Below are 19,227 nucleotides of genomic sequence, written 5' to 3' on the forward strand. Positions count from 1 at the left end.
AACCACCCAGTAAACTGTGATCATGCTGTTCACAAGATAATTGCCAAGGGTTCTCAGAGTTACTTCCCGCCACACAAGTGGAACAGTGTACAGAGGAGGTAGGAGCGTATCAGGGGCACCCGCGCACACTGGAGAGGGTCAGCGTCTGGACACTGGAGAGTGCGATCATATAAAGATGATGCCCTGAAAGAGTCTCCGCCACTGGAACAGACTCTCGCTGGAACAACCTCGGCCGCAGAGACAGCTCGTCTCCATCCACCTAACCAGGCTCCCTAACCCTGCCAGACCGACCGCCTCCCTCGCCACCTCGCCTTCTGCCAGGCCAACTTCTGCCCCAGAGCCCCAGGGCTTCCCTTGCACTCGGGGCTGTCATCCCAGCAAGGTAGCTCAGCACCTACGCAGTCTACCGGAACCGTTATCACCGCCCGCGGCGCCTTGGAGTGAACAGCCGCCAGTCGGGAAGTGGGATGCAGCGTCGACCCCCGTATCGAACCCACGAGGGGGCGCGCGTCTGCGCCAGCCAATGGCCTGCTACCGCCCGCCCTTACAGCAAGGCGAGGGCTCTCCGCGCAAAGCGGCCCGACCAATAGGAGCGCGCGCATAGGGGCACGGTGATCCCGGCCGCGGGTGGGGAAAACCGCGCGGCCGGCGGCTGGCTCCGGGCGCGCGCCAGCAGGCCGCCTCTCCTAGCACTCGAGGCCGGCGCGCCCCGAACGCTCGCCTGGCCACTCCTACCCAGCCGGCGCATCACATCGCCAGGCCCCGATGGCCCCCGAGACCGCGGCCCAGGGGCACACCCTGCGCTACTTCACCTGGGACGAGGTGGCGCAACGCTCCGGGCGCGAAAAGGAGCGGTGGCTGGTGATCGAACGGAAGGTGTATAACATAAGCGAGTTCACCCGCCGGCACCCCGGAGGCTCCCGGGTTATCAGCCATTACGCTGGGCAGGATGCTACGGTGAGCCCTGCCAGACTGGGACACGGGAGGAGGCGGGCCAGTGGCTCAGTGCGCGAGACAGGAAGTTCGGCGTCTGCAGTCAAATACCAACTAATGGGGGAAAGTTGGACGCGCCCGAGCATACCTGTTGCCCAGCGACTGGGTGTGCGGTGGCCACGGGCTACACGGGCCGGAGCGGCTGCGAAAACGAGCCTGGGGAGTGGGGAATGAAGGTCGGCGACGCACACACACACAAACAAAGGGCTGCGCGGCCCTGCGTGCGTTCCGACTGCGGCCGCGAGCCGGCAGTCTCCAGGCCGTGGGCCGGCCTGAGCAGGACTGGGAAGTAGAAGAGCGAGGATGCAGGGCGCCGGCATGGCATTGCTGCCGCGGCCGAGGGAGGCAGGGGTTGTCGAGGGTACGTGGGAGGGGAGCGCAGCCGCTTCTCTACTGAGCGTTCTAGGCTATACTCGTGAGTGGGAGCAGGAGAGAACCACTCTTGGGATGAGGGATGAGGTGGGAAGCCACCCGGTGCCCACCGTCTTGGGAATCCCTGCGTAGGGTGAAAGCGAGAGGGTGGGGAAGGGGTCGCACCGGCCGGAGAGGACTAGCGGCAGCTTACACTGGGGGTAATGGGATTGGCGTGCTGAAGGTTGTGGGGGGGAGCTGCATTAAGATACACTTGGCGAGGACCCCAGAAAGGTCTTCGAATCCTGGGGGGTGGTCACTCAGCCGCAGGCCAGCGGGGTCCCCAGCTATTCACTGCAGCAGACGGCTTTTTTGCATTCTCCGGGGCGTAGTCCCGTTGCAGGGTCCTAACCCTCCTCTCTCGTGCTGTCCCAAGGAATCAGCGCGCGCCCCAGCCCTGGTCCTCTTGCTTCCCTTTCTAGACCGACCATCTGGTTCTCTGAGCTAAGGCGCCTGGCGCCTACCTGCTGGGTTGGAGAGCTGGGGATCCCCCCGGGGACCCAAAGGTTGGAGCGTTCGCTTGGCCCAGTCCCTTTTCCCTACATCCTTCTCCCACCCCGCACCCAGTAGCTTGACCTCTTCTGCTGGTCCCACTCGCCGCCTTCGCCATCCCGGAGCGCGCCTGGGCCCATCAAGGTTCCCGTTATGCGGAGCACAGGTGCTTCAAAGTGAGGGCCCTTCCTTCTTACGCCGCTGACCTGGGGGACCGGACCAGAGCCTGCGCTTGTCACCCAGGGTGACAAGCCCTGGGGGGGAGCCCAGACCCTGGCCAAAGTCCAAGTCCTGGGCCCGCGCATGCGCCAGAGGCATTAAAGCCAGGGCTTTCCAGTATGATTTGGGGCGAGGGCCATCCTGGGGCTGGGACCGCGATTGGTCCGGCTGTGTGGCGCCACCAGCCGCCGGCTCCGCCCCGGGTCTCCGCCCCTCCTGTGGATTACCCACAGGGCTTGGGGCCTCCTAACCTAAGGATGTGAATCTTAGCACCTAGGACCCCACCTCCAATAACCAAAACTAGCAGCCCTGTGGCAGGGTGTAGTCAGAGTGCCAGGGGAAATATGCAAAGCCCACCCAGAACAGTGCCCTAGGAGAAGGAGAAAGTTCCCTGCTTCTGATATGGGGAGTCTCATCACGGAGGATTGAGAACGCAGGCACAGAGAGGGATTTAAGTCCTGCAGAAAAAGACAAGAGAAGTCTCATAGCCCCATCCATCCCTCTGCTACTCACAGAATTACCTAAATTCCTATGTAAAAGCTGTCCCTAGAACTTCCCAGGGGAAATGCTGGAAAAAGGTCTTTCTGTGGCCCCCGCAGCCGTGCTTCCTATTGGCTTGTGTGGTTCCCTTCTAACTAGACTGCAGATGGTGGGTGGTCCTGAACTGTGGGCCCTTAGAAGAGGTATGAGCACCCTTAAAGGGCTGCTGGCTGGAGGGAGGTGGTGTCCCTTTGAGCTTTGGTGCAGCCTCCTTGCCGGATCAGGAAGATGACTTTTGGGGGAGCCCCCCAAGAGCCCAGCGGGTCTGGGCCAGCTTCCTCACTGTTCTGTGTTCGTCTCACCCTTGCAGGATCCCTTCGTGGCCTTCCACATCAACAAGGGCCTCGTGAGGAAGTACATGAACTCCCTCCTGATTGGAGAGCTGTCTCCGGAGCAGCCCAGCTTTGAGCCCACCAAGAATGTGAGACCCCACTCGCTGTTTGAAGAGCCTGTGGTTGCCGAGAGGCAGGGGGCAGAGGGAAGGCCTAGACGGGATCATCGGTGACTGTAGTCAGTAGTTCTTGGGAGTCTTGAGATCCCCAGTGCTTCTGCATAGTCACCGGGTCACAGGCCCGAGGGAGCAGGGCTTTGGAACCCGTGGTCCTCACGAGGCCCCCACGATTACCATCATCATCAAACATGAGACCTACCTGGAGCACTTACTCTGTGCCAAGCATAACCTCATTAACCCTCAGACATGTACAGATGAGAATACTGAGGCTCAGAGAAGCTAAGCCACGTGGCCAAGGATCATAACTGTTGGTAAATGGCAGAGCAGGGACTTGAATCGAGTGTAACCTCCAAAGTGCACATGCTCTGAGGGGTGCTCTCCTAGCACCTCCTCCCGTCATCCTCAGTCTTGTGCTATTTTCACCTAGCAGTGGACTTTCCACTGCTCCCTCAGTGGGCGTCCTCATGCCCTCGTCACCAGCAGTGCTGGGCTGCAGCTGGGAGGAAACGACAGCCTCTCCCCCTCTCTCTCAGAAGGAGCTGACCGATGAGTTCCGGGAGCTGCGGGCCACAGTGGAGAGGATGGGCCTTATGAAGGCCAACCACGGGTTCTTCCTGCTGTACCTGCTGCACATCCTGCTGCTGGACGTGGCCGCCTGGCTCACTCTTTGGGTCTTTGGAACGTCTTTCGTGCCCTTCCTCCTTTGCGCGGTGCTGCTCAGCACGGTTCAGGTGAGAGCGCTTGGCTGGGCATGTGCACAGCCATGCTCACCGTTCCTGGGGAAAGCTCTCTGCACCCCTCAGGAGGCCAGGGCACCCTCTCTGATGGGCAGAGCCCAGGACCTGCGGGAAGTCGGTGCAGAAAGAGAACACACGTTTCGTTGTCCGTGGCTCGTTCGCCGCTGGCACACCTTCATGTCTCTCGCTGCCTCTCCAGCTGCTTCTCCCAGGGCTGCCTTCGTCCTGTTCAGGTTCTGCCATCTATCGCCCAAGTGTGCCAAGAGCCAAGATTCTGGTTTATCAGCGAAGCCTGGCTTCCTCCCACCACAAGACTGCCCCACACGCTAGTGATGCTCGGGCTCCAATACTTGGCTGTCTGAGTCCATTCGCCAAGCCTCTGAGTTTGTCACTTTCTGTCCTTCTCTGTATAAGTCTGGGTGTTCAGGCCATTGTCCGTCACAGATCTCCAGAGCCAGGGGAACTACTGGACGGGGAAGGGAAGGTGCTTTAGCCCGACTCTCATATGAGCTGGTGGCTTGCTCTCAGCTCCAACCTTTCTCACCCAGGCCCAGGCCGGCTGGCTGCAGCATGACTTCGGACACCTGTCTGTCTTTAGCACCTCCAGATGGAACCACCTGCTGCATCATTTCGTGATCGGTCACCTGAAGGTCAGTGGGGTGGGGAAGGCTAATGAAGGACGACTCGGGGAGAAGCAGGGCGCTAGGCTGTCATGCTCGTGTCTTGTCTTTTCTGTAGGGGGCCCCTGCCAGCTGGTGGAACCACATGCACTTCCAGCACCATGCCAAGCCCAACTGCTTCCGCAAAGACCCTGACATCAACATGCACCCCTTCTTCTTTGCCCTGGGGAAGATCCTCTCTGTGGAGGTGAGTGGAGGTATCAGTGCAAAGGTCCTGGAGAATGCAGACACGCCAGCACAGAGGGCTGTGCAGGAGATGCTCAAATGCTGTCGGTGTGGGGTGACACTGGGAGATGGCTGCCCAGCTGTTTGGAAGTTGTGGGAGGCCACAGGTCATGAATGGGCTGCGGACAGAATCACCCGTCCTCCCCGGTGAGTTTGAATCAGGAAAGGAGTTACTGTACAAAGGCATCGTGTGCTGCTCTGGATCCAAAGCGTAGCTGGGAGGTCACCGTGCAGACGCCTGCTCACCCCTGAAGGTGATGATGGATGGCCCTCCTCGGCTGCTTTTGTGACACTCCTACCCCAGGCAGTCATCCCCCTGCCCACACTGTGTCTTCTGCTCTCTTACACTTTGAAATCCGGCTGAGTCACAGTCTTCCCATCAAGGGCTTGACTTGCTTACCCTTTTTGACACCCACTGCTTAGAACACTCATTCACCAAATAATTCTTCCCGCCCAGCTGGTCCCAGCCTCCTTTCCAGGGGGGGTCAGCGTCAGGCTTGAGCTGTTACCTGGGGTTGTAAGGCAGCTGCGGCAGGAAGGACGCCTGAGGGTGGAGATCTGGGGAGGTTTCAGTGAGCAGGATAGAACAGAGGGCTTTGAGCGGCCGGCAGAGGAGTTCCCCGGAAAGTCCATGTAAAACCCTTTGTCCCGAGGCTCTCGGCTGCAGTGAGAGTTCTGCCAGGCCCCCTTTCACCCCTTAATGACATTTCTTCCTGCCAGGAATTAAACTGCCGTTAAACGCAGTTCAGTCCCAGGCCTGCGTTCAGGGTGGCCTGGCTTTCCCCTCCCCTCCGGCCACGAGGAGAACTCTGTGGAAGGGCGTGGGCAGCACTGGCTGTCCTGGAACCAGGAGCCCCCTAGACTGAAGCTGTGCCCCCCTCCCCCCCCCCCCCCGCCCCCGTCTGTAACGTCCTAATCTCCCTCCTGCACAGGGACCTGCGTCCTCTAGTCAACAGTGGGGCCAACAGTGGGGACAGGGAACCAGCCCTGGCCCCTCCTGGCTCAGATGGACGCTTTGAGGGTAGTATGGGTTATTTTTTTAAAGATTTTATTTACTGATTTTTAGAGAGAGGCAGGTAAAGGAGGGAGAAAGCGGGGGAGAGAAACATCAACGGGTGGTTGCCTCTTGCAGGCCCCCACACATACTGGGAACCTGACCCTCTCTACCCAGGCATGTGCCCTGACTGGGAATTGAACCTGTGACCCTTCGGCTCACAGGCCAGCACTCAATCCACTGAGCCACACCAGCCAGAACCATGTTTACAGATTTCTCGCCAGCTTACAAATTCCACGTGTAGGGACTTTGTACTGTTCGCCTCTGAATCCTCAGCACCTAGAATAGTGCCTGGCACATAGTAAGTGCTCAATAAATACTTGTTGACTAACTCAGTTAGTAGAGAAAGAATGCTTCATTTAGCAGAAGTGCCTTGCACAGAATAAACTCTTAATGAGTGACCCATCAAAGCAGTGGGTAGACATATGAAATGAGGAGCAGGCGTTTTGCTCTGGGTGGAGCTCCTCTTTGCCTCGTGGTTGTCTGGTCGCCAGAACCGAGCAGGGCGAGAGGAGCAGAAGCAGCCCTCGGGTCAGACCTCGGAGCTCTGCCGGCGCATTTCCGCGTGCCCGTGCTGGGACTGCACACTGGTGGCCCTGTCCTTCAGCTAGGCTCACAAGATAACTGCCACCTGCTGGGGAAAAACGCCATCTTCAGACTGCCAGACTTTGCTTCAAAGGGTTTTATAAAGCTCACGTCGAAGTCAAGAGACCCAAAATATTTCGATGGGGAATAATATCAGGGGTGGATGTAGAGGGAATACTGATGTGTGCAGGAGTAAAAAATGGCTTTCCATGGAGACTTTGGTGGCGTCAGAAAAGCACCAAATGGGAGAAAGGAAGGGGAGAAGGTGGAGGGGCAGGAAACCTCACTGACAAAGGCATCTTCTGATCCATGGGAGGAGTCCTGAGGACTTGACACTGTGTGTTCGACTGAACTGCATGTCACGGGGCGGCTGGCACATGCAGCGGGCCAAAGCCCAGGGCTCCATGTGCCAGGGGCTGGAGGTAAGACTGGGCCGCCGGAGCCTGCCATACCCCCGGAAGCTGGCAGCCCCTGGAGTAGGCCTGAGCTCCTGAGCAGAGAACAGCCGAGGTCCGAGGGGGAGGACAGTGGGGGACCGGCGTGTGGACGCTGATTTGCGTTTGCTTTTCTTCACAGCTTGGGAAGCAGAAGAAAAAGTACATGCCATACAACCACCAGCACAAGTACTTCTTCTTGAGTGAGTGTCCCCTGCCAGGACAGGGAGGCTCCCTGGGGAGGGGTCCTGAGGGGTCGGGAGGAGGAAATGACTCTCCAGGGGAGGACGGTATTTTAGGTAAAGGCCGGAGGAAGTCCTCCATCCCAAAAGGTTACTCCGGGCTTGGTGTAATTGGGGGCAATCCACCACCTCAACTAAGCAAAGTCAACGGTCAGGTTAATGTTTAGTCAAAGGCGGTTTGTGCTGGGGGCAGACCAGTTCCTTCAGTCCCACCCTGGCTCCCACAGGAGAGCGAGTGGTCAGGTGGGGCCACCCCTACCTTGAACCTTGTTGAACGGAGACCTGGGTCAAGGGGACCCCGTGGGGTACAGTCTACCCCCCAAGGACTCGTAGATGTAGGGATGGAGGTTTGGGCCTGAAGAGGGACTTGAGGAGCTGTCGGAGGAAGGAGACAACACTTCTGTGGTTGTCTCCAGCTCTTCCTGAAGACTGCCGTCTGTTCCCTCCTTTAAAAATCTGCTCTGTCACGTTTAAACTGAGTTTTAAAACTTTCAAAGTTCAGATTTTTAAAGGAAGGGAGAGGGTGATTCCACTGATCCCATTTTAGTTCAAAGGAATTTACCCCTAACTGCCTAGTACCAACCACCCTGCGGGAGAAAAGGGGACGAGGCAGAGGGTGGGCGGACGTGTCCGGAAGAGGAGAGAACGTGGGAATGCAGGACACGGAGGGTACAGGAGCCGTGGGGGGACGTGGGGGCGTGGGGGCGTGGGGGCTATGCAGACAAGAGAGGAGGAAATGGGGCAGCGCACTGGCACCATCCACTTCTTCACCTCCCAGTGTTGACGGCGGCCCTTCTGCCCCTTCCCACCGCCACACTCGGGGGCTTCGGGCCGGGCGGCACAGACTCGTCTCCCACCTGTGAAGGATCAACGGGGCAGCCTGTCCTCTAATACACACACACGCACACACTGTCCTGCTCCTGTCCCCTCACCTGCATGGCGGAGCAGCCGGGAGCACAGGGCGGAGGATTGCCAGGAGAGGCATAGGGTCAGTAGGCAGACCCCTGGCAGGGGCAGGGCTGCGGCCGGGACAACTCGGGGGGCATTAGCCACGCCCTTCTAAAGGCATGGGAGCGGAGCAAGTCCCACGCGTGGGGCTTGGGGGTCCCTAGCTGCTGTCCTCCACTAGAAAAGAGTGCCAGCCCTGCCCTCACTGTCCTGGCATCCTCTCGGGAGACTTGGCCTTCCTTGGACTGGCATGTATGCCCACCTTCAGTGCCTGCTGGTTCCAGGGGATGTGCCAACGAAAGGCAGCTGGAGGGGCCCCCGGAGGGGGTAGCAGAGATGCTGGAGGCTGTCCGTCCAGCGTCGGCCAGCCCGTTAGTGCCCTTCACTGCTCACACCTCCTCCCTGTCTCCATTTCCTCCCCAGTCGGGCCCCCAGCCCTGCTGCCTCTCTACTTCCAGTGGTATATTTTCTATTTTGTTGTCCAGCGGAAGAAGTGGGTGGTGAGTATCTGCGGCCCGGCGGCCGCACTTCCTTTGTCTGCAGTGCCCTGAGGGAGGGGAAGGGCGTCTCCAGGGGGAATCCACTGAGGTTCAGTCCATCCCTACTTTAGAGCAAATAGAGCCAGATACGGAGCTTCCTTCTAGGTGGGGTGATTTGGGCTTGGCAGGCAACCCGACTCCCGACGTCCTGTTTCATTCAGCAGTATCTCCTGAGGTTCTTGTGCTGGGAATAAAGCCAGGGGCGGGCTGGGGAAAATGAGTAAGGGATGGCACCTAATCTCAGGAAACTTCTCATGAAGCAAAATGTGGTTGACCCCAGAGAAGAGGTACAGTACAGGCAGAAGGTTCTGAGACCCCAAGGGGGGCATGACTACATCAGCTGGGTGAGAGGGAGGCATCGGAAAAGGCTTTGTTACGTCACTTTTCTAACTGGCTGTGGAGGACAGACAGAGGTAGGGTGGGGAACAATGGACTCTGAGCAGAGAAGCTGGGAAGTGAGGGGTGAGTTTTGCACTGGACATTCTGTGGAGGACTCAAGTGTCGGATCAGGGTGCTGGCGTGGACTGAGCCCTGGTCCCGGAAGATCCACTTGGCATCGTGATGAAGACGTGAAGGACTGAGCTGGGTTGGGAGGAGCTGGAGGCAGGGGGCTCTGCGGGCTGTGGCACCCGAGAAGGAAGCGGGCAGGGAGGGCTGGGCTGCCCCCAGCAATGGACGGAAGGAGCAGCAGCACTGGAGACCGCGGGACTCAGCGACAGAGGGGGGTGCCGACGATGACGCGGTGTTCCAGTCTGGGTTCCCGGAAGAACAGCCCCCCCGAGCAGAGACAGGTGAAGCGAGAGGTGAGTCCGCGCCCGTGCCCGTCTAACGCTCTCGCCCTGTCCCTGCAGGACTTGGCCTGGATGATCACCTTCTACGTCCGCATCTTCCTCACTTACGTGCCGCTGTTGGGAGTGAAAGGCTTCCTGGGCCTTTTCTTCATGGTCAGGTGGTGTCAGATGGGGAGCAGGGTTTGGCAAGGAAATGAGGTCCGGTCGGGGGTCTGCGCTGCGGCTTTGGGTGGCGGGGGTGTCTCGGGTCTTGGCTCAGGAAGGCGGCCCGGCTGGAGCAGTTGCCCAAAGGAGAGTGAGAACTCGGGGCTGTGCTTGCCCGGTTTTCATTCATGCGTCACACCCACCAGGTTCCTGGAGAGCAACTGGTTTGTGTGGGTGACGCAGATGAACCACATTCCCATGCACATCGATCGTGACCAGAACAGGGACTGGGTGTCCACCCAGGTAAGGGGCGGTCTCTTGGAGGACCTAGGCGTGATACAACTGAGAAAGAGGGTGGGTGGACAGAGATGCCAGGCAGGGGGTTGTGGGGGAGCGGGGATAACAAAAGCTCTCAGCAGCACTGCCTCGTTAACTGGAAGCTTCTCCCACTACCATGTGGAGAAGGGAGTGACCAGGGACAGCCCCACGGCCCCTCCCCTCAGACAGCTTCACCTGGACGGGGCTGGACTGGCCTGGACTGGCCTGGACTGGCCTTTGCGCCTGCCGTTCAGAGCCACGCTCGCCCCTCCCCTTTTCCTCCAGCTCCAGGCGACGTGCAACGTCCACAAGTCTGCCTTCAATGACTGGTTCAGTGGACATCTCAACTTCCAGATTGAGCACCAGTGAGACGGGAGATCCGGGAAGCAGGGCCTTGGGCGGGGTCCACGTGGGAGGGGCAGGTGGGAGCAGAAGAGTAGGAGCCACTGACCGTCCCCTGTCCTCCCGGAAGCCTTTTCCCCACGATGCCGCGGCACAACTACCACAAGGTGGCCCCCCTGGTGCAGTCCCTGTGTGCCAAGCATGGCATCGAGTACCAGTCCAAGCCCCTGCTCGCGGCCTTCGCCGACATCGTCCAGTGAGTATCTGCCCCTGGGCAGATGCTAGCAGGGCAGGAAGGGGACAGGGCAGTGGGGTCGGAGCCGTGGGAGGTCCCCCCAGCGGGATGGAGGTCACCAGGGCAAAAGCAGTGCACTCGTGGTCTTGTGGCCTGCTCAGTCCTTTGCTCTCAGTGCCACAGCCCAAGCTCTTCGTCAAAGGGGAGGAAAGCGTCCCCATGGAAGGGGCCCTCCATCATGGAGACGGGCTTCCAAACCTTTGCAGAGCTTCCCCACTGCATTCCTGGTGGGTGGCTGGGCTTTGGGGTTCGGCGCTCCCCTTCCTCACCGCCTATTCCCATCGGATCTGCAGCTCGCTGAAGGAGTCCGGGCAACTCTGGCTAGATGCCTATCTTCACCAGTAACAGCAGCCCCCACCTGGAAGAGGAGCCCCTGGAGCCAAGAGAGGGGAACCTGTGGGACAAAGCCACTACAGTTCTGATATCCAGAGGGGGTCTGTTTGAGATAAAGGCTGTGGCTCAGACTCCTCCCCTTTGTCTTCAGCAGGATGCAAAGAGGGAGGGAACACGCACATTCTCTGCAAAAGGGATGGAGCTGTTAGGGGAGGGGTGTGAGTTTTGTTTTTCCTTTCTTTGTGTGTCAGGTGCAGATGGTTGGTGAGTTAAGAGGGCGTCAGGAAGCTGTTCGAAGAATAGGGAGACCAGCTGAGCCCAGAAATCAAGAGACTTAGCAGTAAAATTCCAGCCAGTGCCTGGGAGCTCAGCTCCCTTCAGGGCTGTGCCCTGTTTGCCTCAGGCTACTGCAGAAGCAAGTTCTCCATATTTAGAAGTAAACAGGGCAAAGGCCAGGACTGTGGTGTTGAAGACACCTGCCCCCCCACCCCCACCCCCAAGGATACTGCCACTGCTGATTTTGGTCTCACGTTCCATCTGAAGTACCAAGGGAGCATTAGGTCCTGGGTCTTGCCGAAACAGTCAGCAGAGTGTTACTGGCCATCAGAACTCCCTTCAGCTTTTGATTCACCTCCTAACCAGCACGCGAGCGGCAAAACACTCCTAGACAGGGAGTGCACTTCTTGCTCTGTGAACAAATGAGCAGATAGGCAACTGAATTTTCTCCTTAGAAACGAAGAAAGGCCTGCTAACGGTTCTCTTAGCTTCTCTGCCTCTAATTCCAGGTTTAACGCAGTAGCAGTCAGTGAGCGGTCATCAAGCTGGGAGACACTGAATCACCAGTGACGAGGAAAACACAGGTTCACTCCTCAGGGATGTAAGGGTGGAGATAAGTTTTCTGAACACCCATCGTGCGCAGCCTTACCGTAGAGCAGGACGATGGAGTCAGTCACTGCATAGTCCTACACCAGGAAGGGAAAGGCACACCCGGTTTGCGCTCATCTGTTGCCGTCTTGGGCACTTAACTCTGTCAGTTCTGTTCAAGGATCTTCCTCTGCTGGAGGCCAGGTAGGAATTTAGGATGATCTCTTATCAGTGTAATACTGAAACACAATTTTTACAAGATCTTGTTTTTTTAAAAGATAAAAACAGTCGGACCCATCCCCAGAGAGCTACCATAGGAGTGTGCCCCAGAGTCCCACCTCAACTCCAGGGCGCGCCATCAGCACCCACCCCTCTCCCCACCCCCCACCATGGCCCTTCAGTCCAGCCGAGAGGGTTCTTCGCCCTGTCTTCATTGGATGACATCTGCCACAGGCACACTGAGCGTGTGGGACGCTGGTGGGAGGGACCTCAGACTGGAAGGTCACAGAACCCTGGGCGAGCTGTGCTCGGTGCTGGGAGAGAAAGGTAGCCAGGTAGGTCAGGGTGCTAAGGCGTGTTGGGACGGGACTAGAGGCACCGCCGAGGGAATGGTGATTACTCAGAGGTTTGTCGAAACAAAAGTTAACAAAACAGCCTTGCTGAGAACAGGTTGCAGAGGAGTTCAGGTCCTTTTCATTTCAGCAGAACGTGGTTTAACTTACAATTGAAGACTTCCACTCTCACCAGCCAAGTCCAGATCCTCAGAGCACCTGTACCACGTGGCCCTCCTTCCTTGGCCTAGACCAGTGGGGTCTCATGTGGCCGAAGGGCGGCACACCAGTGACAAAAGGCTCAGACTGCACGAGGGACATCAAATCTAATGACCAGAAAACAGGCTTAGGACAAGTCACAGGTCACGGCAGAACTAATATTTGAATTCACTCCTGAAAAACTCCAACTTTCCTGTTTGTCCCTGTTTTTTCTTACCACTTGGCCAGAGGCGTTTTCTTAAGCCCAGTATCGCTGTCTTTTTGGTACGTGCCAACTTTGTTAACACATTTTGATGACGTAAAGCTGAAAAATAAAGTTAATTTTGACCCAGTGCAGACCATTCACTTGTGTTCCACAGTACTCCGTCCACGTCAACAGGACTCCGTTCTGCGCTTTAAGTTACTACCCACCTCAATGGCTCTGACCTCGCTCTGCACACGGGTCCCCCACAGCCTCCCTTTGCATAAGCCCCTTCCTTGGGCAGAGGAAGGTGCATCGGGGCCTCCAGAAAACACCAGGACACCGGTGGACTGCCGAGGACAAGAAAAGCCAAGCCCTTCCCATGACACCCACATTCAAATGCTAGATCCACTTGCCAGGTTTGATGTGCATTCCTTCCTATCAGGAGGCAATGGCCTTGCCCTTGAACTCATTTCTAGTCTCACTTTGGGTAGTCCCCGTCAGTAGTCCTTTCGCCTAAATCTCTGCAGGCACAACACCCACTACAATACCTCCATCCTACTAGGATAGCGATCTTTGAGCAAGAATATTAGTACGTGGCTTAAAAATTTGGGACAGAATAGATTTTCCCTGTAGTGTATAGTGGTTACTAAACACCCATAAAAACCAGGCACCTCAACTTCAAAGAGGGAAGCAAACCACTTGACATGTTTGTCCACCACAGGGTACAAGCCCTTAACTAGAGCTATTGCTCTGAGGCAAGTAATTCCTCTGGAGTGGGGGAGAGAAACTTGACCCTCAAGGTTGTCCTGGCTGGACTAATCAAACACATGTGAGATTAGCCAGAGAAAATAGCCCAATTTAACAAGAACACGTGAGAACTCCACACACACGAGACTCCCCATGCACTAGAGGTTCAGGGATAAAAAGGGGAACGTGGGTACACAAGACATTCTGACTAGGAATTAGGTAGGGTGCCTTGGGACTCAGGGCCACTGCTGAAGAGCAGAAGGAAGAAAGAGGAAGTCCACCGGGTCCTGTGGAGAGGTTAGAAGCGGTTCTGATAACCTCTTACCACCTCTGGGACCGACACCATGACCACAGACTTCAGATCCGATGATGGGAATCAGAAAATGGAGCTCAACTTAAGGGTGTGGGTTGGCTTGATCTGGGGAAAACTGGTTTTACTCATCAACTGAACAAGACAAACTGCCCTCAGGACAGAACTTTCCGTCCACACCAGTGGTTTCCAGAGCCCCCTAGTGACAGCTATCCGATTCGTACTTCAACCTCCTGAGATCCCACATAGGATTTTCACTGGAAACACAGGCTGCTCCACTAGAAACTGTGAAAAACACTCACCTTCGGTCTTCTACCTGCTGTCAGAATACCCACTTAACTCCAGACCACTTCATGCCCTTGGTAACACATACAAGCAATGATAGGAATGCTAATTAGACACTCAGACAGGACGCCTCCCCACCAAGTTTTATCAAAATTTTCCAAAGTACAGAAACATCCACCCGGATGAGAAATAACCACCTAAATGTGACGTCAGAAAAAGAACAAGTGATTTTTGAATGGCAGCTTTCACAATCTACAAACTGGCAAATGTGTGGATGTTATACAGTAGTTGGTCTCAATTGTGAGGTTTCCTCAAAGGAGTTCCTTTATTTCACACAGGTGGAAAGCTGGGAATTGCCTTCCTAGCGAGATAAACTTGCTTCTCTCCTCCAAGGGCTGAAGCACCACCTGAGCTGCTTAGGCCATTCGTGGGGATATGGCGCCACCTTGTGGCCACACTCAAACCACCAGTTCATAGGGTACCATCGCAGCATGTTGAGTGAAAACACTACATTCTGCTCACTTTTACAATTTTATTGACTCTTTTCACACGTCTAAAACAAAAACAGCACATGACAATAGCATCAAATCCCAACTCAGCTGATTACCTCAGAGATGACATGAGAACTAAGCCACCTTATACCTCTGAATAACTAAAGATTCAAGTTACATAGCAAGTTCAAGTTTCTGCTCACTCCAGGACACACAGCCAGTTTCCCACCCCGGGGGACTCCAGCCCTCCATCCATCTCACTTTTCAGCAGCTCTTCCTATGGACGAAAGACCAACTCTTCCTGCTGGCTACCCTGCAGGGCGGGTCGAGGCTGCACCAGGGAGAGGAGTGCAGTCAGGTCCCAGCATCACTGGCCAACAGTCAACAGCCAGGAAATTGTCCCCATAGTCTTCTGTCTTTGCCATTTATCTTCCTCTCCCTTCTTCAAACTTATTGCTATCACTCTTATGTAACAACGGACTCAGTGTCTATTATTAAATTGACCGAAATGTGGTTCGACCCGACATACTTTCCTGAGCTAAACAAGAAGGAAACGAATCCCCTCCACGGCTTCCTGCAGCACATCAAGTACAAAGGGGAAAAGCCCTATGAAAGGCGGTGCAGGGGAAGCCCTGCGACCCCTCCCTGCCCCACGGAGGTTTCTCTAGTGCTAGCTCTTGAGGGTACAAGGTAGACATCCTGGGGTCAAGGAGGTACAATGAAGGGAAACATTTATTTCCCCCTTTTAAACTTCCCTGCCGCCCCAGTCTTTGCCTTCTTCTTCGCAGACCCCTTGGGTTCTGGCTCCTTGCGCTTAGCTGAAGAGAGCGAGCCAGTCACCTTGAAGAAATCTTCCAGGCGGCCCTGGGTGCTGCCTTGGCGGCTCTTGCTCAGCCGCCTGACCCCACTGCGAATCCGCTCCTCAGAGAACTGCTTTTCACCACACATGAATCTGACGAGCTCCTCTTCCTTGGGCTCGCTCCACTTCAGCTCCACAGACTCGGGGTCCAGCACCTCGGGCTCTAGGAAGAGCTGCTGGGCCTCTTTGTGCAGCCAGTTTTCCGGCACAGGGTACTTGGTGGGATCAAGTCGGCGCACAATCTCCTCGATGCTCTTGTGCTTCTGGATGAGGTCCACAGCCCGCTTGGGCCCGATGCCCCGAATGCTCTCACAGTAGTCGCTGCCCAGCAGGATGCACAGGTCCACAAACTGCTCCTGGTTCAGGCCCAGCTCTTGCAGAATCCGGCTCAGGTGAAATTCCTGGATGGGCAGCTTCTTGGCTTCACTGGCGGTCAGGTGCCGCATTAGCACGGGGCTGCCGAAGGTCAGGCAATCCATGTCCTCCGTGGCTGCCGCGTAGACCTTGCCAGCCTTCACCAGGGCGGCGCAGCTGGCCTCTGCCTCGCTGGGTGCATCGAGGTACGGGACACCCATGAGGCTCAGCAAACGCTTGCACTCATCATTGTGTTGCTTGGTGACCTTCACCAGCCGCTTAGTATACTTCTCCACGTCCTCCTCAGCCCCAATGTCCTGAGCTTGCTGCAGCTGCTTCTCCGCCTCGGCCCGCCGCTCACTGCGCTTGGCCAGCTCACCTGACTTGAGCTGCGGAGGCTTGCCGTCAAAGACGTACACGGGCTTGATGCCGTTCTCTATCATGCGGATGGTGCGGTAGAACATGCCCATCAGGTGGCTGGTGGTCTCACCCTCCTCATTCTGCAGCACATCCCCACCGTGGCGAACGGCAATCAGGAACTGATAGATGCTCATGGAGGCGTCGATAGCCACCTTTCGGCCAAAGTAGCTCTTGATGTCGTGCTCCCGGATGGCACTGGGGGCCACATCAGCAATCAGTTTGGCCAGGCCTTGAATACCCATAGTGGTACAGAGGAGGGACAGCTAAAAAAGGCAAATAAAACAAGGAGGAATGTTAAGGATGCAAAAAAACAAAGTTATAATTGGTGCTAGCTCACCAACTTCATGCTTTCAGTTAGCACAACAAAAAGCACATCCAGTCAGCAATACAGAAGATGAGAAGATGAACAAGGCAAGGTTCCCGCTGCCAAGAAACTCCCCATATAGCAAGAGGAGCTCCATTGAGCTCCACTCAATTAATACTAAGGCTTCCCGAGTGTAACTGAACTGGCTCCTGACAGGAATAAGACACTGTTGGGGTCCCTAAGGCGGCAAAAGGGCTAGCAGGCGGTAAGGGCTACGTCTTCATCAAGGACAATGCAAATCCAGTGTGCCTGTCCCAACTTGAGGAGCCCAGGGTTCCATCACAAAGGCAGAACTGAGCCCCGAAGGGCAGGCAAATACTAGTTAGACAAAGGTGAGATGTGACAGGTCCCAGAGCAACCACAGTACGTGACTGAATGTGTCAAGCAGTGAAATGATCATGGTCACTCACCTTCTTGCCAATAACTGAAAACCACACTCGTTCCTCCCCAACACACTCACCTCCCTGAGCAGCTGTGCTTCCTCTTCTGTGCCAACTTGGCTAGGCCATGACATCCAGTTATTTACCTGAACACCAATCCAGGTGTGGCTGTGATGTATTTTGTGGATGTGAATAACATCTATAATCAGCTGACCTTAAGTAAAGGAGACTGCTTTCCATAACGGGGGCGGGCCTCATACAAACAATCTGAACAACCTTGACGGCAATAACATGTTTCCTGAAGAAGAAAGTCTGCCTCAAGACTGCAGCATAAAAAAACAAAAACAAAACCAAACCAAAAACCTGCGGCACCAACTCCTGAGTTCCAGGCCTGTCAGCCTGCCCTGTAATTTTCAAATTTGCCAGCTCCTACAATCACCCGAGCCAGTTCCTTACAATAAGTCTCTTCGGATCAACAGCCTACATATCTGTGTGTTCTTTCTCTGAAGAGCCCTGACTGGTACAGCAGTCGAGTCGGATGGGAGTGACCCAGCTCTCGCACACGTAGCGCTTAATCTCCCTCCCGCACCCCCTCAGCATTCCCGAGTTCCTACTTCTACCACGGTGTCGCCAGTTCTCAGTCCTTCCCCTGCATGTTCTCTCCACCATGAAGCCTACGGTGTGAAACCCGGGGCTCCTACGCCACCCAGGGGCCTGATCTCATCTCTCAGGCCAGCACTGCATTTCTGCGGTTCAAGCCCCCCGACAAGTGTTTCCTAGGGCAGTGTCCCCCAAACTTCAGCCAGGCCCAAACCACACTCACATGTTTTGCTACTGCCAGCAGAACCTGTACTTTCATTCGCTTACAATTTCATGAAATGGACACCACCAAAAAACTAAGACAGCTGCTTGCCTTGGCCGGTGTGGCTTGGTTGGTTGGAGCACTGTCCTGTATCTGAAGGATGGAGGGTTCGATTCCTAGCCCGGGTGTGTACAATCCCTGGTCTGGGTGCGTACAGCGGGCAATGCCTCTCTCTCACATTGATGCCTCTCTGTCCCTGCCTCTCTCAACGTTGTCTCTCTCTAAAAAGCAATGGGAAGTGTCCTTGGGTGAGGATAAAAAAATAAAATAAAAACTAAGATAACTTGAAAAAGAGAACTCATCTTAAATGGTGTGTTATATGTTATATTTTAATATGCATTACACGTATAACTATTAAACAGACTTTTTGTGTGTCACTAAAAGTCGCCATGTACTACCCACTGCGTGGTGCATGCCCAACATTATGAAACACTGTACTACACCATCTAATTGTCCCCATTCTTCCTTCCCGGGGTTCTTTTTAAATACAGCGGAGTGATCCTGTTACCGTTCTCCTCCTGGTTAAGTTCAATCATGGTATCAAGACCTTCAGCACGTTGGTTCCCCATCTACCTTTAGTCTGGGTGTGACCCAGTGCAAGAAAGGCTGGCACGGGGCCCGCCTTTCCTCGCTTTTGCTCAGCTGTGCTCTCCGCCCGCCATCCTCCACTAGGCTCTTTTTCAAGGTCCACATCCCATTCCTTTCCCGGTGAATGGCAATGGCCTTGCATCTAGGCGCCAGCATTTACCGTCTGTGTGGCATCACGAAGTCACTTCGTGTGTGACATTACTGAGGCATGTACGTTTGCTTTTCTTCATCTATAAAATAAGATGAACACCAAGCCCATCTTGCAGAAGTACTGCCTGGGTCAGCTGAGATAAAAGCTGAAAGGCTCCCGGCACGCACCAGGTGCTCTGCAAACGTTCCCGCTCCAGCTGCCACTCAATGCTTTGACGCACGCCTCCAGCTGGCTGCTGGAACGCGTGCGGAGAGGCCATTGCCCCGTTACCCGGTTATCCTTCCACAGCATCCAACAGCGGGGTCTAAACAACTGAAGTTTGAAACTGGTTCTCATCAGGATCTTGGTCAAAATACACCACGATCCCGTGGGGTGGAGCTATTATCCCCTTTCTACAAATGAATAAAGAAGGTCGGAGGTTTCGCGACTAGCCCCAGTCCGGCAGCAGCAAAGTAGCGGCAGAGCATTCGCGCCTACGCCCCGCGCGGCAGCCGGCCCCGAGAGCCTCCAGTGCAAAGCAGGCCCGGCCGCTCTCGGAGACGCTTCCCATGGGGTCTCACCTAGCCTTAAGAGCGCGGGGCCTCGGAAGCCAAAGCTTGGTCCACTGTCGCCCAGGACAGTCTTCAGCCCAGCTCCCGCCTGAGATCGCCAGAGGGTCTTCTCTAGCTCCGCCGCCTTCCAAAGCCCGCGCTCCCGTCACGTGACGCGCTGCTGTGCACAGCCTTCTGGGAAGTGTAGTGCAGGCCCGCCCCCTCGGCCGGCGCCTCTCAAGGCTCACAGTCCCAGCAAGGCGAACGCACTCTCTCAGCGAGCCTACAAGTCCCA

At 55.9% G+C, this 19,227-nt stretch overlaps 2 protein-coding genes across 3 annotated transcripts; one reads left to right on the plus strand and one right to left on the minus strand.

Moving 5' to 3' along the window:
- Positions 1–585: 585 nt before the first annotated feature.
- FADS1 (fatty acid desaturase 1) lies at positions 586–12,743 on the plus strand. Of its 2 annotated transcripts, none has more exons than XM_053659083.1 (12): positions 586–957; positions 2,966–3,076; positions 3,643–3,837; positions 4,392–4,493; positions 4,582–4,710; positions 6,964–7,024; positions 8,435–8,511; positions 9,402–9,499; positions 9,692–9,788; positions 10,089–10,168; positions 10,276–10,401; positions 10,734–12,743. In XM_053659083.1, the coding sequence occupies exons 1-12, from the start codon at positions 766–768 to the stop codon at positions 10,783–10,785; spliced, it is 1,320 nt and encodes a 439-aa protein (XP_053515058.1). In that variant the 5' UTR covers positions 586–765; the 3' UTR covers positions 10,786–12,743. The 2 variants fall into 2 exon arrangements, with proteins under 2 accessions (XP_053515058.1, XP_053515057.1); XM_053659082.1 differs by having other exon boundaries at positions 587–957; positions 3,640–3,837.
- A 1,714-nt stretch (positions 12,744–14,457) lies between these two features.
- FEN1 (flap structure-specific endonuclease 1) lies at positions 14,458–19,094 on the minus strand. The gene is made up of 2 exons (XM_053659273.1): positions 18,963–19,094; positions 14,458–16,320 (listed from the first exon to the last, which is right to left on the minus strand). Exon 2 carries the CDS (start codon positions 16,297–16,299, stop codon positions 15,157–15,159), a length of 1,143 nt encoding a protein of 380 aa, XP_053515248.1. The 5' UTR covers positions 16,300–16,320; positions 18,963–19,094; the 3' UTR covers positions 14,458–15,156.
- Between the last annotated feature and the right edge of the window lie 133 nt (positions 19,095–19,227).

This window comes from Artibeus jamaicensis, unplaced genomic scaffold (genome assembly GCF_021234435.1).
Source record: "Artibeus jamaicensis isolate MK-2021 breed Jamaican fruit bat unplaced genomic scaffold, CSHL_Jam_final scaffold_614, whole genome shotgun sequence".
Taxonomy (NCBI): domain Eukaryota; kingdom Metazoa; phylum Chordata; class Mammalia; order Chiroptera; family Phyllostomidae; genus Artibeus; species Artibeus jamaicensis.